The 17973-nt window shown below is 41.3% G+C and overlaps 1 protein-coding gene across 3 annotated transcripts in view; it reads left to right on the top strand.

Moving 5' to 3' along the window:
• The window catches only part of LOC124877236 (spermatid perinuclear RNA-binding protein-like), a 91167-nt gene that overhangs the window by 37487 nt on the left and 35707 nt on the right, over window positions 1–17973 (top strand). For all 3 annotated transcript variants that reach the window (XR_007040474.1, XR_007040473.1, XM_047380307.1), the window contains exons 2-4: window positions 11852–11955; window positions 15872–16089; window positions 16644–16809. Coding sequence is in view for 1 of the 3 variants with exons in the window: in XM_047380307.1 (XP_047236263.1) it covers window positions 11953–11955; window positions 15872–16089; window positions 16644–16809 (387 nt within the window). In the remaining 2 variants the exon portion in view is untranslated. The remainder of the gene's footprint in view (window positions 1–11851; window positions 11956–15871; window positions 16090–16643; window positions 16810–17973) is intronic.

Here is a 17973-nt window from a genome sequence, read left to right as displayed (position 1 = left end):
TTCAGTCCAATGTCACAGTGTGCAATGCTCAGAGAAATGGCACTAACCTGGGAGCTCCACCTCAGATCCTACAGACCTCAGTAAGCAGGTGAAAGGTTCAGGACAGTACAGTTGGAAGAAACTGAGCAGATATGGCTGTTTGGACCAAATTATGTCGGGCAGGTCGCTTCTGAATGAACCACAGAACTTCTGGAGGAGTTTTTACCAGCCACTTGTTTCAGGCTGTTGGGTAATATTTGTGTTGCCTATAAACAAATACAATCAGGTTAAATGTCTTAAATGTTAATTCCGTAAAATGAACAGTGAAGTAACACAATATCTCTCCCCTGTTCTACTGTTCTAAATTCAGTTGTAGCTTTCTTCAAAATTCAGTTTTTTCTGGTTTTCTTTCCTGAATTCCAGGTTTCCAAGTTAATATTCTTTCACAAAGTTTCTATAATGACACAGTTGATTATATAAAATAATGTGTGGTGGCCTAGTGGTTAGAACAGGAGGTTTGTGCTCCAGAGGGGACACAAGGAGCCAGGTTCATATCCCACAAATTACCACTCTGGGTCCCTGAGCAAGACCCTTAGCCCCAGAATGCTCCCCGGGCGCCGCACAATGGCAGCCCACTGCTCCCTAATAGGGATGGGTTAAATGCAGAGGACAAATTTCATTGTAATGTACATGTGCAATGACCAATAAAGATAATGATCAAGGGAAAAGTAACCCAAAGTTATTGGGATCAATTTAATCCTTTGGCAAAGCTCTTTAAAATGTACCTGTCAGGAACTGATGAGTATTTTTGGTATAATATTTTTGGAAGAACAAGTAACAGATTACTTCACTGCACCTGGTACATGCACCTGGTCTACAGCAGTGTTGTAATTATTCCACTAAACCTACACACCAGTAATGATGTTAAAAATACCTTTTGGCCTTTATTACAAGTTGAGTTTACAGAATTAGCAAGCTAACGCTAACTCTTCTCTGTTTAGTTGAGACGAGTTGATATTTCAGCTCATTATGTTTTCTTTTAGCCATCAGTTATTCATGCAAGGACAAAATGTACAGTAAAGCACAGTGTTGGAGGGCTGATGATTTGGGCTTGTTTTGCAACCTTCTGCAGTCATTGGGTTGACCTTAAACTCCTCTTTACACCAAAGCAATCTGGTTAAATCTGAGATCATCTGTCCAAGATCAGCAGGACAATGATCCCAAATACAACAGCAAATGTACAGAAATAGAGAAGGTGTAGCAATGGCCCAGTCAAAGTCCAGACCTCAACCTGTTTGAAATATTGTGGTGACTCCTTCAGTAAGTTGTACTGAAACAAATGTCTTCAAACATCAATGAACTGAAGCAACGTTTGAAAGAGCAGTGGTCCAGGGCTCCTCAACGACGATGTGAGAGACTGATGAGCTATCACTGCTAACAGTGCTACTACAAGCTGTTGTATTATTGGGGGTGTACTTAGTATTTAAACTTTCAAACAGCTTTAGAAGGTTTCTATTTTCAGGGATTGTACAAACGTTTGTGATGTGGGTTGGCATTAGGAGATGCATTCGAGTTTTAAAGCCAGCTTCCGATGGGTTCAAGCTAACATGAATAATCTCCCCAAGAAATAAATGTGTTCATCATTAATGGGACCAGTTTCCTAAAACAATAAATGATGGAGAGGAAATTTGAAATAATGTAGAACAACATGGGTTTCAGAGAACATTGCAAACCAGCCATAATATTATGACCATTTAGGATTCCCTTCTAAAAGTAAATAATATCCAACCATCTGATTGGACTTTGAAACATCTGCTGTGGTATTTGTTTTTGATCTGTCAGCAGCAGATACTTCTAGTCCTGGAAGTTTTGAGGTGGGACCTTCAGAAATCCATACCTGTTAGTCCAAACCTCCACTGATTCTGGGCTGCAGTAGTGAACCCTGTTTCCATCTGTGGAGCTGTTGATGCTCATTTATGACATTCTGGGTCCAAGAAGTGCTACAGTTGATTATCTGCTGCATTGCCACGTAGTTTTGCTTCTTCTCTCAAATAACAGGATGTGGATGTTATGTTGAGGCAATAATTATTGTGCAGATAATTGGCTAATAGCCCTTCAGTTTATCCCACCCACACTGTAGCAGTGCAGAGGTGACACAAACCTTCCTCTGCTTAAGATTGAATTTATTTATCAGAATGCAATTAAATAAACTTTGTGCTGTTAAAATCCACCAAGAACAACATTCAGGTTTCTACCCATAATCATGCAGAGCTTTAATGTTAAAAATAAGACTGAGCTAGGTTGCAAAATCAGTAATTTAAGAGAAATTGTCTCTGCAGGCCTGGATGTAAACCAGTCAAGAGTTGTTTCTGCAGTTCTTGACTTTGTAACAGAAGAACTCCCAGGTGTGGGAAACTGTGTCATTCCCAGCTTGCGGTTTATCATCAGTGTCGCTGCCTTTTGTTGTCGGATCAAATATTAGAAAGGCTTTGTGTGAGAGAACATGGCAGTTTTTACTTTCCCATCTCGGTTGCTAAAAGCTCACAGGAGGAACAGGGCATTATTTGAAGTGTTGTGTGAACATAAAAGCCTGCACATGAAAGTTTTCCACAGTACAACCTGCCTAATAAACAAAACCCCAAAATAAACCTGAAGGATGAGGACAGGAGAGGCTGCGGGAGCCATTAGGACCTAAATACCTGAAGGTACGGTGGTTCTGTGGAGGCAGATTGAAGCCTTTTGGTGGATGTCCATGTCAATTATTTGCTTTTTTTTTTTTTAGTCGGGCTACAGTCTGACGTGCAAGTCCAATTCTGATTTTGCTCTGGAAAGCTGTGTTTCTCTGAAAGCATTATTCTCTGATATGTAGGCTCTTTGTTATCGTTACAATACCTTTGTGTTTTACTCAATATGTCAGAGACGGCTTCTTGTGGTTTTAGCTTCAACTGACTGCAGTTCCTTTGAGTTCTCCTCCAGGTGTTTACTTGCTTTCAGGCCAAAATCTACGGGGTAATTTTAATTTCAATCAAGCCTCAGGTTCCTATAAGTTTGAGGTTCTTAACCGGAAATATATGGATCAGTCTTCCATGTGGAGTGTGCCTCAATCAAAGGAGGTCAAATGCCTTGGTGTCTTGTTGAAAGGTGATGCTGAGATAGGTTGACCAAATGAGGGTGTTTATCTGTTCCGGTCTGAGCTTGCTCGTCAAGATGTACTTTGGCTCTGTTCTACTGCGCTATGAATCAATGGAGGAAAATGTTAATCAGTTGTCTTTTAAATACAGGTATTGGAGGCTAATGTGGCTAAGATTATGGTGGAGTCAGGCTGAAGCTGATGATTACAGCAGAAAAAAGTAGAAAACCGTAGCAACCTACCCTGGTGCTGTAGTTGATCACTTAAGGAAATATTGTGCAAAATGACCAGAAACATGCGACCACACGGTACTTCCACATGGCGGTACGGTGTCGTGACGAATGGACCTGGTGAGATGGGATTTCTTAAAAGCTGCACTTTTATGGTGCATTCAAGGGGAACTAGATAGAACAACTTCATAGTGACAGTTTTTTTTATTCTTAGATGTCGACACAGTCTTACTAAATTCTCCTAAACGTTAACACTGACAGGTGGTTTTATTGTTGTATGATCTCTCTCTGTCCAGTCAGTGTGTGCACCCTTCTATCCTTAAATTGACTAAATTACACAAGATCTCTGGTCAGTTCTATACTTGCCCTTTTTTAAAATTATTGATTATATTCATTACATTAATATTGAACATTAAAAAAATCTAATTATTATTGAGAAAGTGTAAACATTCTTTGTTCACTGCTGAAAAAGTAAACAAAAGTGAGCACATTTGTATTTTTCTCTTGTCTGAAGTGTACCGCAGACGTACAAAGCCTTGATTTTGAAACCAAGCAACATATTGGATCCTGAGATGTATAATTACACCACATTAATGGGCTCATGGAACCAGCCATGAAACAAATAACAGCAAAACTAAAAACCCCAATCAGTTTTAAGTCAATTTATGGAGTTTTCAAACTTTGTCCATTAGTTTTTATTGTGTTCATGACAAATCACAATTCTTATATTATTCTTCCCTTGATGGCAATAAACAGTAGGATAACAGCCCATCCCTATCAGCAGCAATACTCAGTTTTGGTGTGATGTTTATATGACGCTCAACTGATACCAAGTGGCTGAGAGTGTGCCAAAAAATATCACCCACACCACAATACCTCCACCACCAGCCTGAGCCATGCTATCCTGTTTATGCCAAATTTTGACCTGACCATCTGAACGTCGCAGGTGAAATCGAAACTCATCGAGACCAGGCGATGTGTTTCCAGTTTAAGTTTTGGTGAGCCTGTGTCAATTGTTCCTTTAGTTTCTGGTTCTTAGCTAACAAGACTCTGGTACCTTCGTGGACGTCTGCTGCTGTAGCCTACGTCAAGCTTTGACATGTTGTGCGTGCAGGGTTGGTATGGTATTCTGCACGTCGTAGTTGTAACCAGTTGTTATTTGGGTTACTGTTGACCTGCTGTCATCTCAACCCAGTCTGCTTATTCACCTCTGACATCAACAAGGCATTTTTATCCATTGCTAATGGGATATTTTCTCCTCTTTTTGACCATTCTCTGTAAACTCTGAGAACTGGTTTTGGGAAAATCCCATCTGGCACAACCATGCCATATTTAGTGACTTTTACAGCTATTACACACTTTTTTTTCTTCTAAATCCCAGTTTGAACTTCAGCAAGTCATCTTCACCATGCCTTGGTGCATTGAGTTGCTGCCGCATGATTGGCTGATTTGCTGTTTGTGTAAGGCATTTATTTTATTATGTTGAACTTTATTAGGAATACGTGTACCTAATAAAGTGGCTGGCGAGTGTAGATCATGTCCAAAACATCGAGTTCCCTGATACAGCCGGTTAAAAGGGGCTTTCTTCGCAGGGTGGCTGGGTTCATCATCTGGTGGAAGCTTAGAGTAGAGCCACCGATCTTCCAGATTACAGGTTGCCAGTGGTGGTTGTCCAGGTATCTGATCATGATGATCTGAAGATTTTCTGGAGAATGTCCGACTGGGAGGAGACCCAGGGGAGACCATGAACCTGGTCAGCCCTCTGGCCTAGGAGCCACTCAAGATCTCGCAGGTGGAGTGTTACTGGGTGAGAAAGCTGTTACTCCCTCAACCTGCACTGGAATAATCACAAGATGAGGCTTGGTGGATGGATAAAGACACACTTAAAGCAGACGTTCCTGGGTAATTTATTCAGATTGGTCTCTGGGGGAAAAAACAATTATTATTTGGTGCACTCTGTGTGTCAACACTTTTTCTGTTTGTGCCTTCCCTGCTCATTACAGTGCCTAAATGATTGCTGGTAGACAAGTTAAAAATATGTTGTTTTCCTTCCTTCACATGCCTGCTGAACAAAAACTTTTTTTTTTATTCATATTCTCAGTCTGGATCCAGGCTGAGGTTTCTATGGCCCATTCTCTTTTAACATACAGGTCCTTCTCAAAATATTAGCATATCTGGAAGCTCACTTAGCTTACATCCTTCTCTGGATTTAAACAAGGCTGGCTCAATGATCAGAGAGTCTATTTTTATGCAGATTAGACAAAAACCCTTGTTTCTTACCTGCTCTCACCCTCCTGTCCTATTTTTTTTGTTTTTAATCAGTGTTGTCTTTTTGCCACACGCTGAGCTCACCATCTGCCACTGCTGTCAGCGCCCAGAAACTCATCGCTGTATTCTTAATTATCTCACTTTAATCACCTCCTCTTCAAGGAGATGCAAGGTTGGAAGGAAAACCAGCTCACATGGGGTCTTCAATAAATCTACAGCAGAACACATCAGCATTTCTATAAACCCGATCGTCCTTGAGGGATGTTCTGGTGTTGGATGTTTGACATGCGGTTCGCCTGGTGCTCTTTGACTTCAGGTAGATATGGGGAAAGGTTTTATAGAGGAAAACATGGGAGCTGTGTTCAAAATGTGTTCACCTTGCTTTTTATTTTGTAATTTATGACCCAGTTTGGGACATGTTTACTGTCCAAACTGACAGCAGAACATTCAAAAACAGTTTCAGCACAATTTAAAAAGAAATATCACAAATCCAGCAACTCAGGAGGAAAAACACCACTAAGCCCTACAGCAAGACTGCACAATATATCGCAACTATATTGTCGAGGCAATATCAGTGTAATTAAGTGTTAATGTAATATTTATCCAGTTGGACAGTCTCACAGCGTACATTGACATTACCCAGAAGGCAAAAGGTCACAGAGTAATGAAAGCACAGATGAGGAAGAAGAAAATGGGTAGATATTGTAACTTATAATGACATTGCAATATTTGTTAGTATTATCACCAGCACAAAATTTTACAACATCGTGTAGCCATACCCTGTATTTTACTCCGTTCAGGATCCCGGTGAATTTATATCCTCACAACCTCCATAAACTCTAAAGTGTGATGTTTGCAAACCTCAAAAACAAAAAGTATTGTGATTTTTTTTCTGTTAGTATTTATTTCCATTAATGTATTTATCAGAGCAGCATTACATTTTAATATGTGCGGATTCGTGATAAAAGTGCACTACTCAATGTATCTGATGTCATATGGTAACCTATTTATTCATCTTTATGTTGTTCCCATATGACCAGTATCTGTGGAGTCACAGGCAAACAATCGATTGATAAAAAGACTGCAATGTGTTTTTATAAATGTTTTAGGATAATTATGGTTATAAATACAACAAAATATTATGATAAACTTTTAAGCCTATATCTCCCATCTCTACCACCATTACGAGGGTTTTAAAAATTTTTTTATATTGTGACTCCGTGGCACCCAACACATTCATTGGTGACGTTCCAGACGCTGCAGTCTCTCTTTCTCTGTTTCTCCTGTCAGTGGAAGATATTTTGTCCCAACTAGAGTTGCTATAAGAAAACTGCAATATGCTGGACTATTAACTGCTCTAATATCCTGACAACACCTTCAGCGCTAGCCTACTGTCTCTGTTTGAGTTGGGTTATTGATGGTTCTGCTTACAACACTTCAGTGTGGTTCTGGTTTATTGTGTGCAGGCTGATCTCCTGCTTCATAAACTCATTGCTTTGCTTTGAACATCATAAGATTCATTGATTGGTGTTTCAGCTGCTCTCCTAGACATGGCTACTGCCTGAGCTTCTACTGTAACTAACTCTATGTGCTCTCTTTCATTCTATAGAACTGGCTCAGAGTTCATCAGCTTAGCTGCCCTTCTCTCCTAGATGAAGCCACTAAAGGAGCTATAACTATTAATGTTTCACTTTTCTTAGAAAGTACTCTTGGATCAGTGCTTCTTTGTTCTCTTTGTGTCTCTGCTCTGTTCTCTCAAACCTCCAGTCGGTCGTGGCAGATGGCCGCTCACACTGAGCCTGGTTCTGCTGGAGGTTTCTTCCTATTAAAAGGGAGTTTTTCCTCTCCACTGTCGCTACATGCATGCTCAGTATGAGGGATTGCTGCAAAGTCAACACCAGTGACTGTCCACTGTCTCTACATGCTCATCCAGGAGGAGTGAATGCTGCAAGTCACTGACTGGATGCAATCTGTTGGGTTTCCTTAGATAGAAAAACTTTTTAACTAATTTAAATAATAAACTGAATCTGACTGCACTGTTTAACTGGAATATATGAACTTGACTTGAAATCTATATTATTCGATTAAATTGACTTTGTAAAGCGCCTTGAGACGACGTATTGTGAATTGGTGCTATATAAATAAAACTGAATTGAATAGTTAACTTTTTAGTAGTGACGTTTTTAACACAATATACATCTCCATTCACATTTCCTGTAGCTGTTAGCTTGAATTGTTTACGCATATACCACTGACAGGTGTGTTTTTAATAAGATAATACACAGTCAGAACATCCCAGGGGAGAAGGGAAGAATTAATTGAAAACCTAACAGGTAAAATAAAAATTGTGAAAAAAAAAAATTTAATAAATACGATAATTGAATTAATAAAGAGACAGGAGAAAAATATATTAAAAAAAATAAAAGCCTGTTCTAACTCGTATTCTGGTTGTTCCTACCTGTTCAAGTAAAGGGAGAGCCGGCCTCCATCTTTTGATAAATATATCCTTTTAAAGTCTTTTAAAGTCTAAGGAATACATAATTAGTTCCATACCTTGTCCAGCTACATACCACATGTTGGAGGGTCTGGTTCAACCACATGATTGTAATGCGTTTGACTCCTGCCGTTAATAATAACTGCAACAGGAAATTCACACCTGACCCCTTGGATCCATGAGGAATCAACCCGAACGGCGCCACCTTTGGCTCATCCGGACAAAATATTTTACTTACAGCAACAAAACGTTACTCCAGTATGTGACTATATTTGGGTATGACCAAAATATGTGTGAATGAGACCAATTTATGAACTATATTTTCCCCAAAATGTGTCCGATTACTTCAGAACATTTCTGTTCATTTTTTCTATGTATCTAAAATGAGTTGGATCGTTGGTTGTGTGTCGAGATGCATGTTGCATCAGCTACAACCCAGTTCTGCACTGGTTCCAGCAGGCTGCAGCTCCAGCCTGTCAGGGTGGAGCTAAACTGAAACTCATTTAGTGTGAATGTTTAGTTTAGGGGGTCTAAATCAGGTTTATAAGTTAGGAGCCAAACTATTGCAGGTGATCTGGTAGGACACACAGCTTCTGTACGTCTAAAACGTCCTGCCTGCCAACAGAGCCAGCTCACCTTCCTTTGTCCTCCACCTTTTCCCCACTCTACACTGCATCACTGACAGACTGTCAAGTCACATTTTCCCAGCAGAGACGTGTGAACCAGATAAGTGCAGGGATACATCATCATCAGCCTGCATCCTGCAGCAGAACGCAGCTCTGAAAACGCTTGGTTGTGCCTCGACCCGCTCGTATTAACGTCTTAAGTTACTGAGCAGCAGTAAAAGCTTTGAAGTGGAGCTGTTTGGGGACTGTTTGTTCTGAGTCTGAGAATGAGCTTCTTCTCATCCTGAGCTTCATTTCGGTTGCTCTCTGACTGAATGGGTGTAAAACAGTTGCTGCAGTAGTAAACAATCAGTAGGAACAAGGTCAGGATGGAGAATCCCACTGTTCCCTCAGGATGTCCTGCACCACCACCACTCCTCTCTTCTCAGTAAACACTGCACTGAGGCTTAATGCATCTAATGGAGACAATTCATCTGATTAATTAATATGTTAGTGTGAGTCAGTGGTCAGATGACGTTAAAACTGTGCAGCAGCAGCAGAATCTAAGTGCTGCTCTATATCTTTATGAAGGAGGTAAATAATGGTAAAAAAACATGAGTCCTCATGATGTTTTGCACTCTGGTTCAGACTGTGATCCAAATCCGTTTCAACACAGAACATGTGTTCCTAGAAGCACCTGGAAACGGTGCAGTTAGAGTAGATCTGCAGGAAAATTTCTTGAACATAATTGGTGAACCACATTGAACAACCACCAGCTCATTTGGATTCTGAGTGAACAAACTGATGCATCTGTGTGAGAACGGTAATAAAGATGTGAGGCTGACTGCTCTGCACACCTCAAGGTCTGCTTCCAGGTGCAGAGCAGATATCAGCGTCTGAAAACAAGAGCATAAAGGCAGAAGAAGGAACATCGTGCTGCAGGCGCAGCTTCAGGAGGCATTAACAGCTACAACCTCAAAACGTCTGAATCCTTCAGGAGAACGGGGTCGATGTCGGCTGTTAGAGGTTTCTATTTTTGTGTTTGATTAAATCTGGGATTATTTCATGTTGTTTTTTATTTCAATAGAAAGAACTACAGAGTGGATCTTTCTGAGACTTCATCAGAGGGTAGTAAACTGCCTTAAATGAATCAAACATGCAACATCAGGGTTTTTACTTTATTACTGGCGTCTTTAGAAACATCTTTGCAGTGACTGAATAATTAACCTAAAATAGGTAATTTGCACACAGATGTTTGCCCAGTTACAATAAGTATTATTAGATTAGACTGACTTTATTTTTGTCCCCTCCAACATGATTTATACCCACATTATATAATTTATTTTTTCTATGTCTGTAATCACTTAAAGCATTAATAGGAATAAGGGAAACACGATACATCAGCATAAACATCAGGATCGCCTGGTATTAGTCCCATGAGTAAAACTAGGCCGATATTAACAACAGATATTTATTTCCATCTTGTTGATGTTTGTGTCTCTGAAGGGGTGGGACATGTGGTATATGTTTGGTCATGTGACAGTGATGCAGTGAAGGATTGTTGGATGTTTAACTGAATTAGAGAAGCAATGTCAGCGGTGTGGTCGGAAATGTATATAATCGGCTATAACAGCAATATTAATATTGGATAAATCTGGCCAAATTTTCATATTGCTGCATCCCTAATAGTTGATGCATGGTTTGCATAAACCTGTGCTGTTTTATAAAACGTTAGGTGCATTTGTTTTTGCAAGGAAGATGAGACCCAGATATCTTTCTCCAATAATAAAAATAATTAGGTGTCCTCCTCGTTCCTGTAGCTCATGTAGTGTAGGTATACAGGGAAACGTGAGAAAAACTTCTCCTTATGATGGATACAGAATACAGGGAAATATGATCAGACGCGATGTTTAAAAATGTACAGCATCAACTGGAACCTTGAGTCTGCTGCCCCCACGACCCAGTCCTGTATGAAGCTGAAGATGACGACGACTTCTGATTAAATGTAATGAAATGCTTTCCAGTGGCAGTGCTCCAAGCCTGGATCAGATTCAGCCTGAGATTCTGAAGCTCTTTGTGGGGAGAGCTGTGTGAGTTCAGGGTATCTGGGTGGTTTTTAAGGGTCATCCGATCCTTGTATGCCCAAAGCCAGAGTTGTGTCTGCATTCTCGGCACAAGGTCGAACGTGTTGGACTCCCCCGGGGCTACCCCTCGTCACCAAACCCGTTTGTGGTATTCATGGACAGGATCTCAAGGCGTAGTCGTGGAGGGAAGGTCCGGTTTGGAAACTTCAGGATTTCATCTTTGCTTTTCACAGATGTGGTTCTGTTGGCTTCTTTGGGCCATGACCTCCAATGTGTACTGGAGCAGAACAGTTGTTATTGGTTACTTCTGCTTTAACTGGGATTTATGGACACATTTAACCATGTTTCCTTAAAAAAAATAAAGTTTCACTAAACTGATGTTAAGTCAGTGAGAGAGAAATATTCCAGTTTTTCCTGATCCTGGTTCTGTTGAACATCCTATGCTGCAGGTTTAAGATGTACCTGTTGATTTTCTTTGTGAGCCTTACATTTAAATATAAAAAGGGGAAAAATCCAAAACATGCAGAACACTTTTAAACATTTCTGGGTCCTTATTATTCACATTATTATACGCAGCTAACTTTGCAAATACAGCTTTATGTAAAATATTTGTTGAAGTAAATTTTAGTTTTTAGCAAATAAAACAATGTCAACTGCAAGTGAAGAAAAGGGCAGATGTGTCTGTTACCTGATGCAAGGCGAATCATTTTAAGATCAGGAACTGACGGATCACCTCAGCTGCTGCATGTTGGACGGTTAATGCCAGAATCACGGAGGTTAAGCAGTTTGGTTGAATAAATGGAGAAATAACACAAATCTTGTGATTAATATGAGTGAATAGCGAAGCCCAGTAGCTGGAGCTCTTAATGTTCCTGACTCCTGATGCAGCATCTGGTGGTTGGTTATACAGAGCAGCTTTAAAGTAAGCTTTAAATCCTGGATCATCTTCAACACAATGGTCCAAATACAAAGATCAAAGTTATGTCACTGGGGGCAACAGATATGGTACATGACCAGAAGGACATGCTTGGAAAACTAAACTGTGTTTTATTTGTCCACAGTGGGGCTTGAGAGGCTGACGGCTCGGAGACATTTGACTGCATGAGGAGTCCGAGCGACGGGACCCTGGTCCTCACGTAGACCCTCGCCATACTGCCCGGACATGGTGAGTCTCCTGTGTGTCTGTTTACAGTGTGTGTCCAACTACAGCGCAATGTTTAGCTGTGGTAAACGCTTTTCCTTCCTCTGTTTTTTAACACGGCAGCAGATAGATTCCTACTGTAATCACTCTCCTACCAGCCTCCCAGTCACTAAAGGGTTTCTGGTACCGCCACTAAACCCAAGCGTGCCACGGGGCGGTCAGGAACCCAATCTACCGTGTACTGAAACTATACAAAGGCCTGAAAAGTTCAATGCTTTGTGCATATTAGGGAAGCATGATATCGCCTCATTAACATCAATATGGCATCAGGACATGGACTGGCTGAGCGACTCTGAGAACCCTACCTGAGGCTGCAGCTCAGTAACCTGTGTGGTTTCAGGGAACCTTTGGTGACGATGTCGATGTTTTGCACATGTTGAATACCTTGGAGCACCGCAGAGTTCCTGGTGGTTTTCTGTGCTCTCAGTACAGATTTCAGGGGGTGTGAGTGATCAGCTTTGTAGATGCTTTACAGTAAGGTCAGGTTTAATAAGGTCATAGCAAGGTTTCAAGGTTTATCGTGGTTTTAAATAGAGCTGCACAATATATTGAATCTTTATCTAAATTGACTGCTTGTCCTATGTGGTTGGATATTATATTTCATGTGTCAGACACTATATCAATAACATTCAGCCTGTTGGATGGAAACCTACTGCCTTTAATGCCCTCTCCCTGATGATTATGATGATCTCATTATCTCAGATACCATTATTTATCCTATATCGTGCAGCTGTAGTTTTAAAGTCATGCTTTAAAAATCACAAATTCACAATTTAACTTCATTTTCCTGTGGTTTAAATATTTCAGTACCGGGTCTAAATGTGACCCCTTGTTTTTTGCCTGTTGTGAGGATGTTTCTAACTTTAATTGGGGGGTCAGGCCTATCCCCGGACCACAGCTTTGCACCGTCCTTCCAGGGCCTCATTTTAAGACAGATTCTCACCCTTAAAACATGAATAAAGTCGTTCTGCTCCTCTGTGGAAACCTTTCTGTCATCCTTCTTCCTCTGGAGGTTTTTACAGAGAAAACAAAAAGTTAAAGGAGTTTTTTTCTGGTATGATTGTCATATTAAAGTAAATGTCACCTACGGGCAAACTGTGAATGTAATTAATTAAATCATTAAGCGTCATAATCTAACTCCGGTGTGATGCTGCTCTCCCTGTGGTCTTGTAGGTAACAAACAAAAGCATCGAGCCTGATAGGAAGCCGGGCTGGGATCCAGAATCCAAGTCGATGTTGTCCAAGTCATAATCTTTCATTTAGGTCCTGTTAATGTTTTGTTTTGTGGGTTATGATTGTCGACACGACCCACACTCGCCATTACACAGCACTGAATGCCTCTGGCAGTTCAGAGATTAGCTCGGTTGTGATGAATGTCCCTCACAACTCCTGCTGAAGCCTCAGAGAATCATGGCCATGAATTATTAAAGCATCATCATAAATAACTCACCGTAATGAGGGGTGCTTACGCGCTGCAGGGGGGAAGCAGGGAGTAAAGTGGGAGAGAGGATGACAGTTTAAAAGGAAGAGATGACTGAGTGAGGTGGCGATTCGACCTTGGACTTGAAAGCTGGCTGTGATGCTCAGCAGGTCGGTGGAGGAGCTACCGCTGGAAAAACTGACATCCGAGTTAATTTTGCACACCGCTCCGCTCCAGAGAGAGAGGAAGGCTCTGTCTCTTTTTCTTTATGTCAAAATGTTAAAGATGAGAACTGAAGCTGTATCTGGGCCATGATGCTCAGATGTGCAGCAGCTCAGGTTGCTTCAGGTGTTCCTGTGATCACCGCCTGACGAGCGTTTGACACAAACCCAGGCGTCTGCAGCAGATCATCAGCGTTCAGGAGAACATCTCTGTGGGTTTAAGTTCTGAACATGTTTTTTCTCTGAATTTATTTTGGACAGCTTCCTCCAGCAAGTTGGGACTTGTCTCTGCGTAATTATCTGGAGCTCGTGTTGCTTTGATGATCTGCTTTTATGGCGAACTATAACGATAACAATCCCTCTTTGAAACATAAAACCCAGTGTTCTGATGGTTCTCTGCTGATGACCTTTAAAACGCAGCACCCAGCGGATCTGAATGTGACAACACTTCTGAAAAATAGATATCAATCGTGGAGGGAAAATGCCACTTAATGACAAAATAACATGAAGATCTGAGCATGTCTTCTAGCAGCCAGTCCAAACATCACCGGTGTTAATCCTCTGCCACAGTAATTGTAACTTTACTGCAGCTTCGGATTTAATCAACAAACGTTAGATTTATGTTTGCGGTTTTGAATCAGTGTTGCAGTACAGAGAGAAATTGCTGCTAACCGTGCAGTCAGGTGGAAGGAGAGATGCCAGCTCACTGTTGTTAGTTAGGACCAGTACTTCTGATCCTTCACAATAAAAAGGTTCAGAAAGGGCGACAGTCCTCGGCTTGGCATCCGGGTGGAACCGTGTAGAACCGCTTTTCCTCTTTACTGCTGAAGGAGACTGTGGTATTTCTTGCTCAGCCTTGTGATTCTGTTATCTGATCACTGGAAACCAGGGGTGCCCAGGTCCAGTTCTCCAGACACACCTGAATCAAATGGATGACTGGTTACCATTTCTCTGCAGAGCTGAATCACTGAATGCTGATGAGGGAATTCATCATTTAATTCAGGTGTTTGAGAACGGATGCATCTAAAAGCTGCAGGACATAGATCTGGAGGACTGGACTTGGTCACCTCTGGACTCTAGTGACCACAGGACAGGTGCTGGAAGCTGTCCAGGTGCTGCACCTGCACACTTCAGAGTCCTGCCTTTACATTCTGCAAAAGTTGTAACATAAAAGGAAGATAATCCAGTTTTGACATTTAATTAATGAATTCAGAATCATCCATGTCCTAAGAATAAATTCCCCACGGTTGCCTTTCTGTACAAATGTTTTTTCTTGCTGTTTAGGATGAAAACCAGAGGAGGAGCATCTCTTAGCTGCGGCGACCCCTGACTGGGGGTCAGACATCCTTCATTATTAAAGCTTTTAATTGAGTCTTTATTGATTGATTTATTTATTTAGTGCTTCAGGTACCTTGAGATATTACCTGATGACTCATTGTGCCTCATTTTCTCTGATTTATTTTATTTGAACGTCTTTTATAATATTAATTTTCCTTAAATATATTTTGCCTTCCATCTACCACGCTGTGCTCATCTGAAGTCTCTGTGGGGGTTTTATACATATAGGTGGTTGGGTGATGAAGAGGGCTTGTTTGTTTTTAACCTGGTTTGCTATTGTATATAAAATGCTTTAGAAGCAGCGATTGATTGACAGCCATGTTATGTCTCGACATCGCAGCCTACTGTTTAGGGGAGGTACTGCAGGTGTGTCTTATTTTCCTGACAGGAACTGATATTTTGTTCCAGCCAGATTCCTGCCGCTCTACAGTTAGTACACTGCTCCAACACCTGTTTAGTTCCTGTAATGTTCTGATTGTGGATCGCTCTCTGCCTTGACTTGCCTATAATGTGGATGATTACATTTTAATCCAGTTCCTGTGGTCACTGTGTGGACAGAACCTACAGAACAAGTTGTTCTTCAGCTTCACACACTCTCTAACCCATATTGTCTTTAAGGTGCTAAACCCTTTTTTTATTGCAATAATTTGATATTATAGAGATATTGTGCCACCTGCTTTTTCTTGTTTTCTATATAAGATCATTTTTATGTATTTTATAGTTGTTTATTTTGATGGAAAGAAAAAATCTGGTGAAAATTACAATTCTGTCGGTTTGAAGGACAGATTTTCTTTCCGACCGATTTCTCCAACTCTTCACACTGTGATTCATAGACCAACAGCTGCTGTGACGATGACATAAAACTTCACGTGTTGTTTCTCTCCTATGGTTCATCCCTCAGAGGTCATGCCGATCGTTTGCAAACGACAACCACCATGTCATGGCCAAACACTCCAGCGTCTATCCAGACCCAGAGGAGCTGGAGGCCATCCAGACGCTGGTGTCCACCGTGGAGGGAGCCCTGAAGAAGGTCTCTGATTGGATGGATGGCCTGAAGACCTCCTCAGGGAAGACTCCCAGCTGTAATAACACAGAGGAGAAAGATGCTCCTGAGACGGAGTGAGTCCTACACAGTCGGGCAGAACGGCCGAATTCAATGAATTTACCTCAGAAAAATGTTGCCCTGTGTTTGTTCTTCTAGAGGAGTTGTCTGATGAATAGAGAAATAAACAGTCATAACAATAACGGATTATCAGCACCTGGCTCCTAGCCTGAACATCCATACAGAAGCTCTTTGTTAGCATCCAGCTTAGGTTTGACGTCGATTAAAATAGGAACTTTATTTGGGCAAACAGATTTATAAATGTAGAAAAATATAAACTCTTTGCATTTAACTGGTTTAATCAGATCTTGGGTTTAGGGGCCGTTAAACGTTGAACATATAAAAAAATTTCACCTGTAGTGCTGGGCTCATCCTCTGGATGAAGTGTGTGTGTGTGTGTGTGTGTGTGTGTGTGAGAGAGACCAGGCTTTGGTCCTCTCTTATGGGGACCAAACAAATGTTCTTGGGTTAAGGTGAGTTTTAGGGTTAGGTATAAACGGGTTCGGGTCAGGGTTAGGCCATAGAAATGAATGAAAAATCTGTAAACAGACGATCCTTCCTCTGCTCTCAGGTCTGACAGCACATCGGTGCTGTGCGGGGTGACGCGGGTCGGCCTGGTGGCCAAAGGTCTGCTGATCAAAGGCGACATGAACCTGGAGCTGGTGCTGATGTGCAGAGAGAAGCCCACCACACTGCTACTGTACACCATCAGCGCCAACCTTCCCCTGCAGATTCAGGTACACTGAGCCTCAACAACGGCGCGTTGTGATGTTTTAATTTGATTTCATCACATCGTGCATGACCAATAAATACTCTTACCTGGTTGCTTGTCAGGCAGCAGGGAGCCAGAAAGAGAAGCTCTGTTTATAAACACTAACCTGAGCTGTTCCATGGGTGTGGTTACCCGCATGTGTCCACCACCGCTGGCGGAGCAACAGGAGAACTTGCAGCCTCGAATGTGAAGTTGTTATTCGAAGGAAAATAGTCTCTCCTGTGTGGCAACACAGCCGAAGCGAGCTCCGCTCCACACACTGCTGTTGTTTACAGACTATAAACTCTGCGCGTCCTCACTGACTCGCTGTTTTTGACGATGGTGGAGAAACCTAATGTTAAAAAGCCGATGCTGATGCTGACAGTGAACGTCATAACTGCTGCTTGCAGTTTGGATCACAGGATGGAGGAATATGTCGCTGTTACCGAGTAGATAAGCGAACAGCGCTCAGATCGGATCTATGTGATATCTAATCAGTGTCGTCTCCTCTGTGACCTTCTCCTTATACTGCAAATATAAGCTGAAAATCGTAGCTACAGAAAGAAATGTTTCTAAGAAGAATATATAAAATTATATGCAAATATATTTTGTCTGTAAACGGATCACATTAGTTCTGGTGCTCAACTTATGTGACTCTGACTGGGAGTCTTTTAAAGATGGGAGGTAGCCACTTCAAATGCCCCCTGTAGGCACCATTTCTATAAATATCTGGGAACTTAATGCACATTATGTCATTTTGTAACTTAAGTTATTTTCTATGAATTATAGTTGTTACCCTGGTCTAAGAAGGTGATAAGCATCTGGAGTTGTATGTTATTTAAGCTTATTAATGGTGCATTTTAATTGGCCGCTGAATAGTTAATGTAAAGGCATGAAAAACATCAGTAGATAGAAGAAGTCTGGCACACAGAGAGTATGTTGACTGTCACTTTCTATTTGTTTTGAACCTGCATGTTTTTTATTTGCATTTTTCAAGTTCAGTAAAGCCAAAAACGTTAACTGCTAGTTTCCAGACGTTTATTGGAAGAAACGTCTCATATGGCTAGACTGGTGAGAGCTGGCCCCATTCACACCCCCATTGCATAAATTTAAAAGCATCGCCCTAAAAGATCAACCAACCGCCCTGAAG

Source organism: Girardinichthys multiradiatus, chromosome 12, assembly GCF_021462225.1.
Source record: "Girardinichthys multiradiatus isolate DD_20200921_A chromosome 12, DD_fGirMul_XY1, whole genome shotgun sequence".
NCBI classification, from domain to species: Eukaryota; Metazoa; Chordata; class Actinopteri; order Cyprinodontiformes; family Goodeidae; genus Girardinichthys; species Girardinichthys multiradiatus.
Note: the sequence above shows the minus strand (reverse complement) of the source record. Positions and strands in the feature narration are given on the sequence as shown.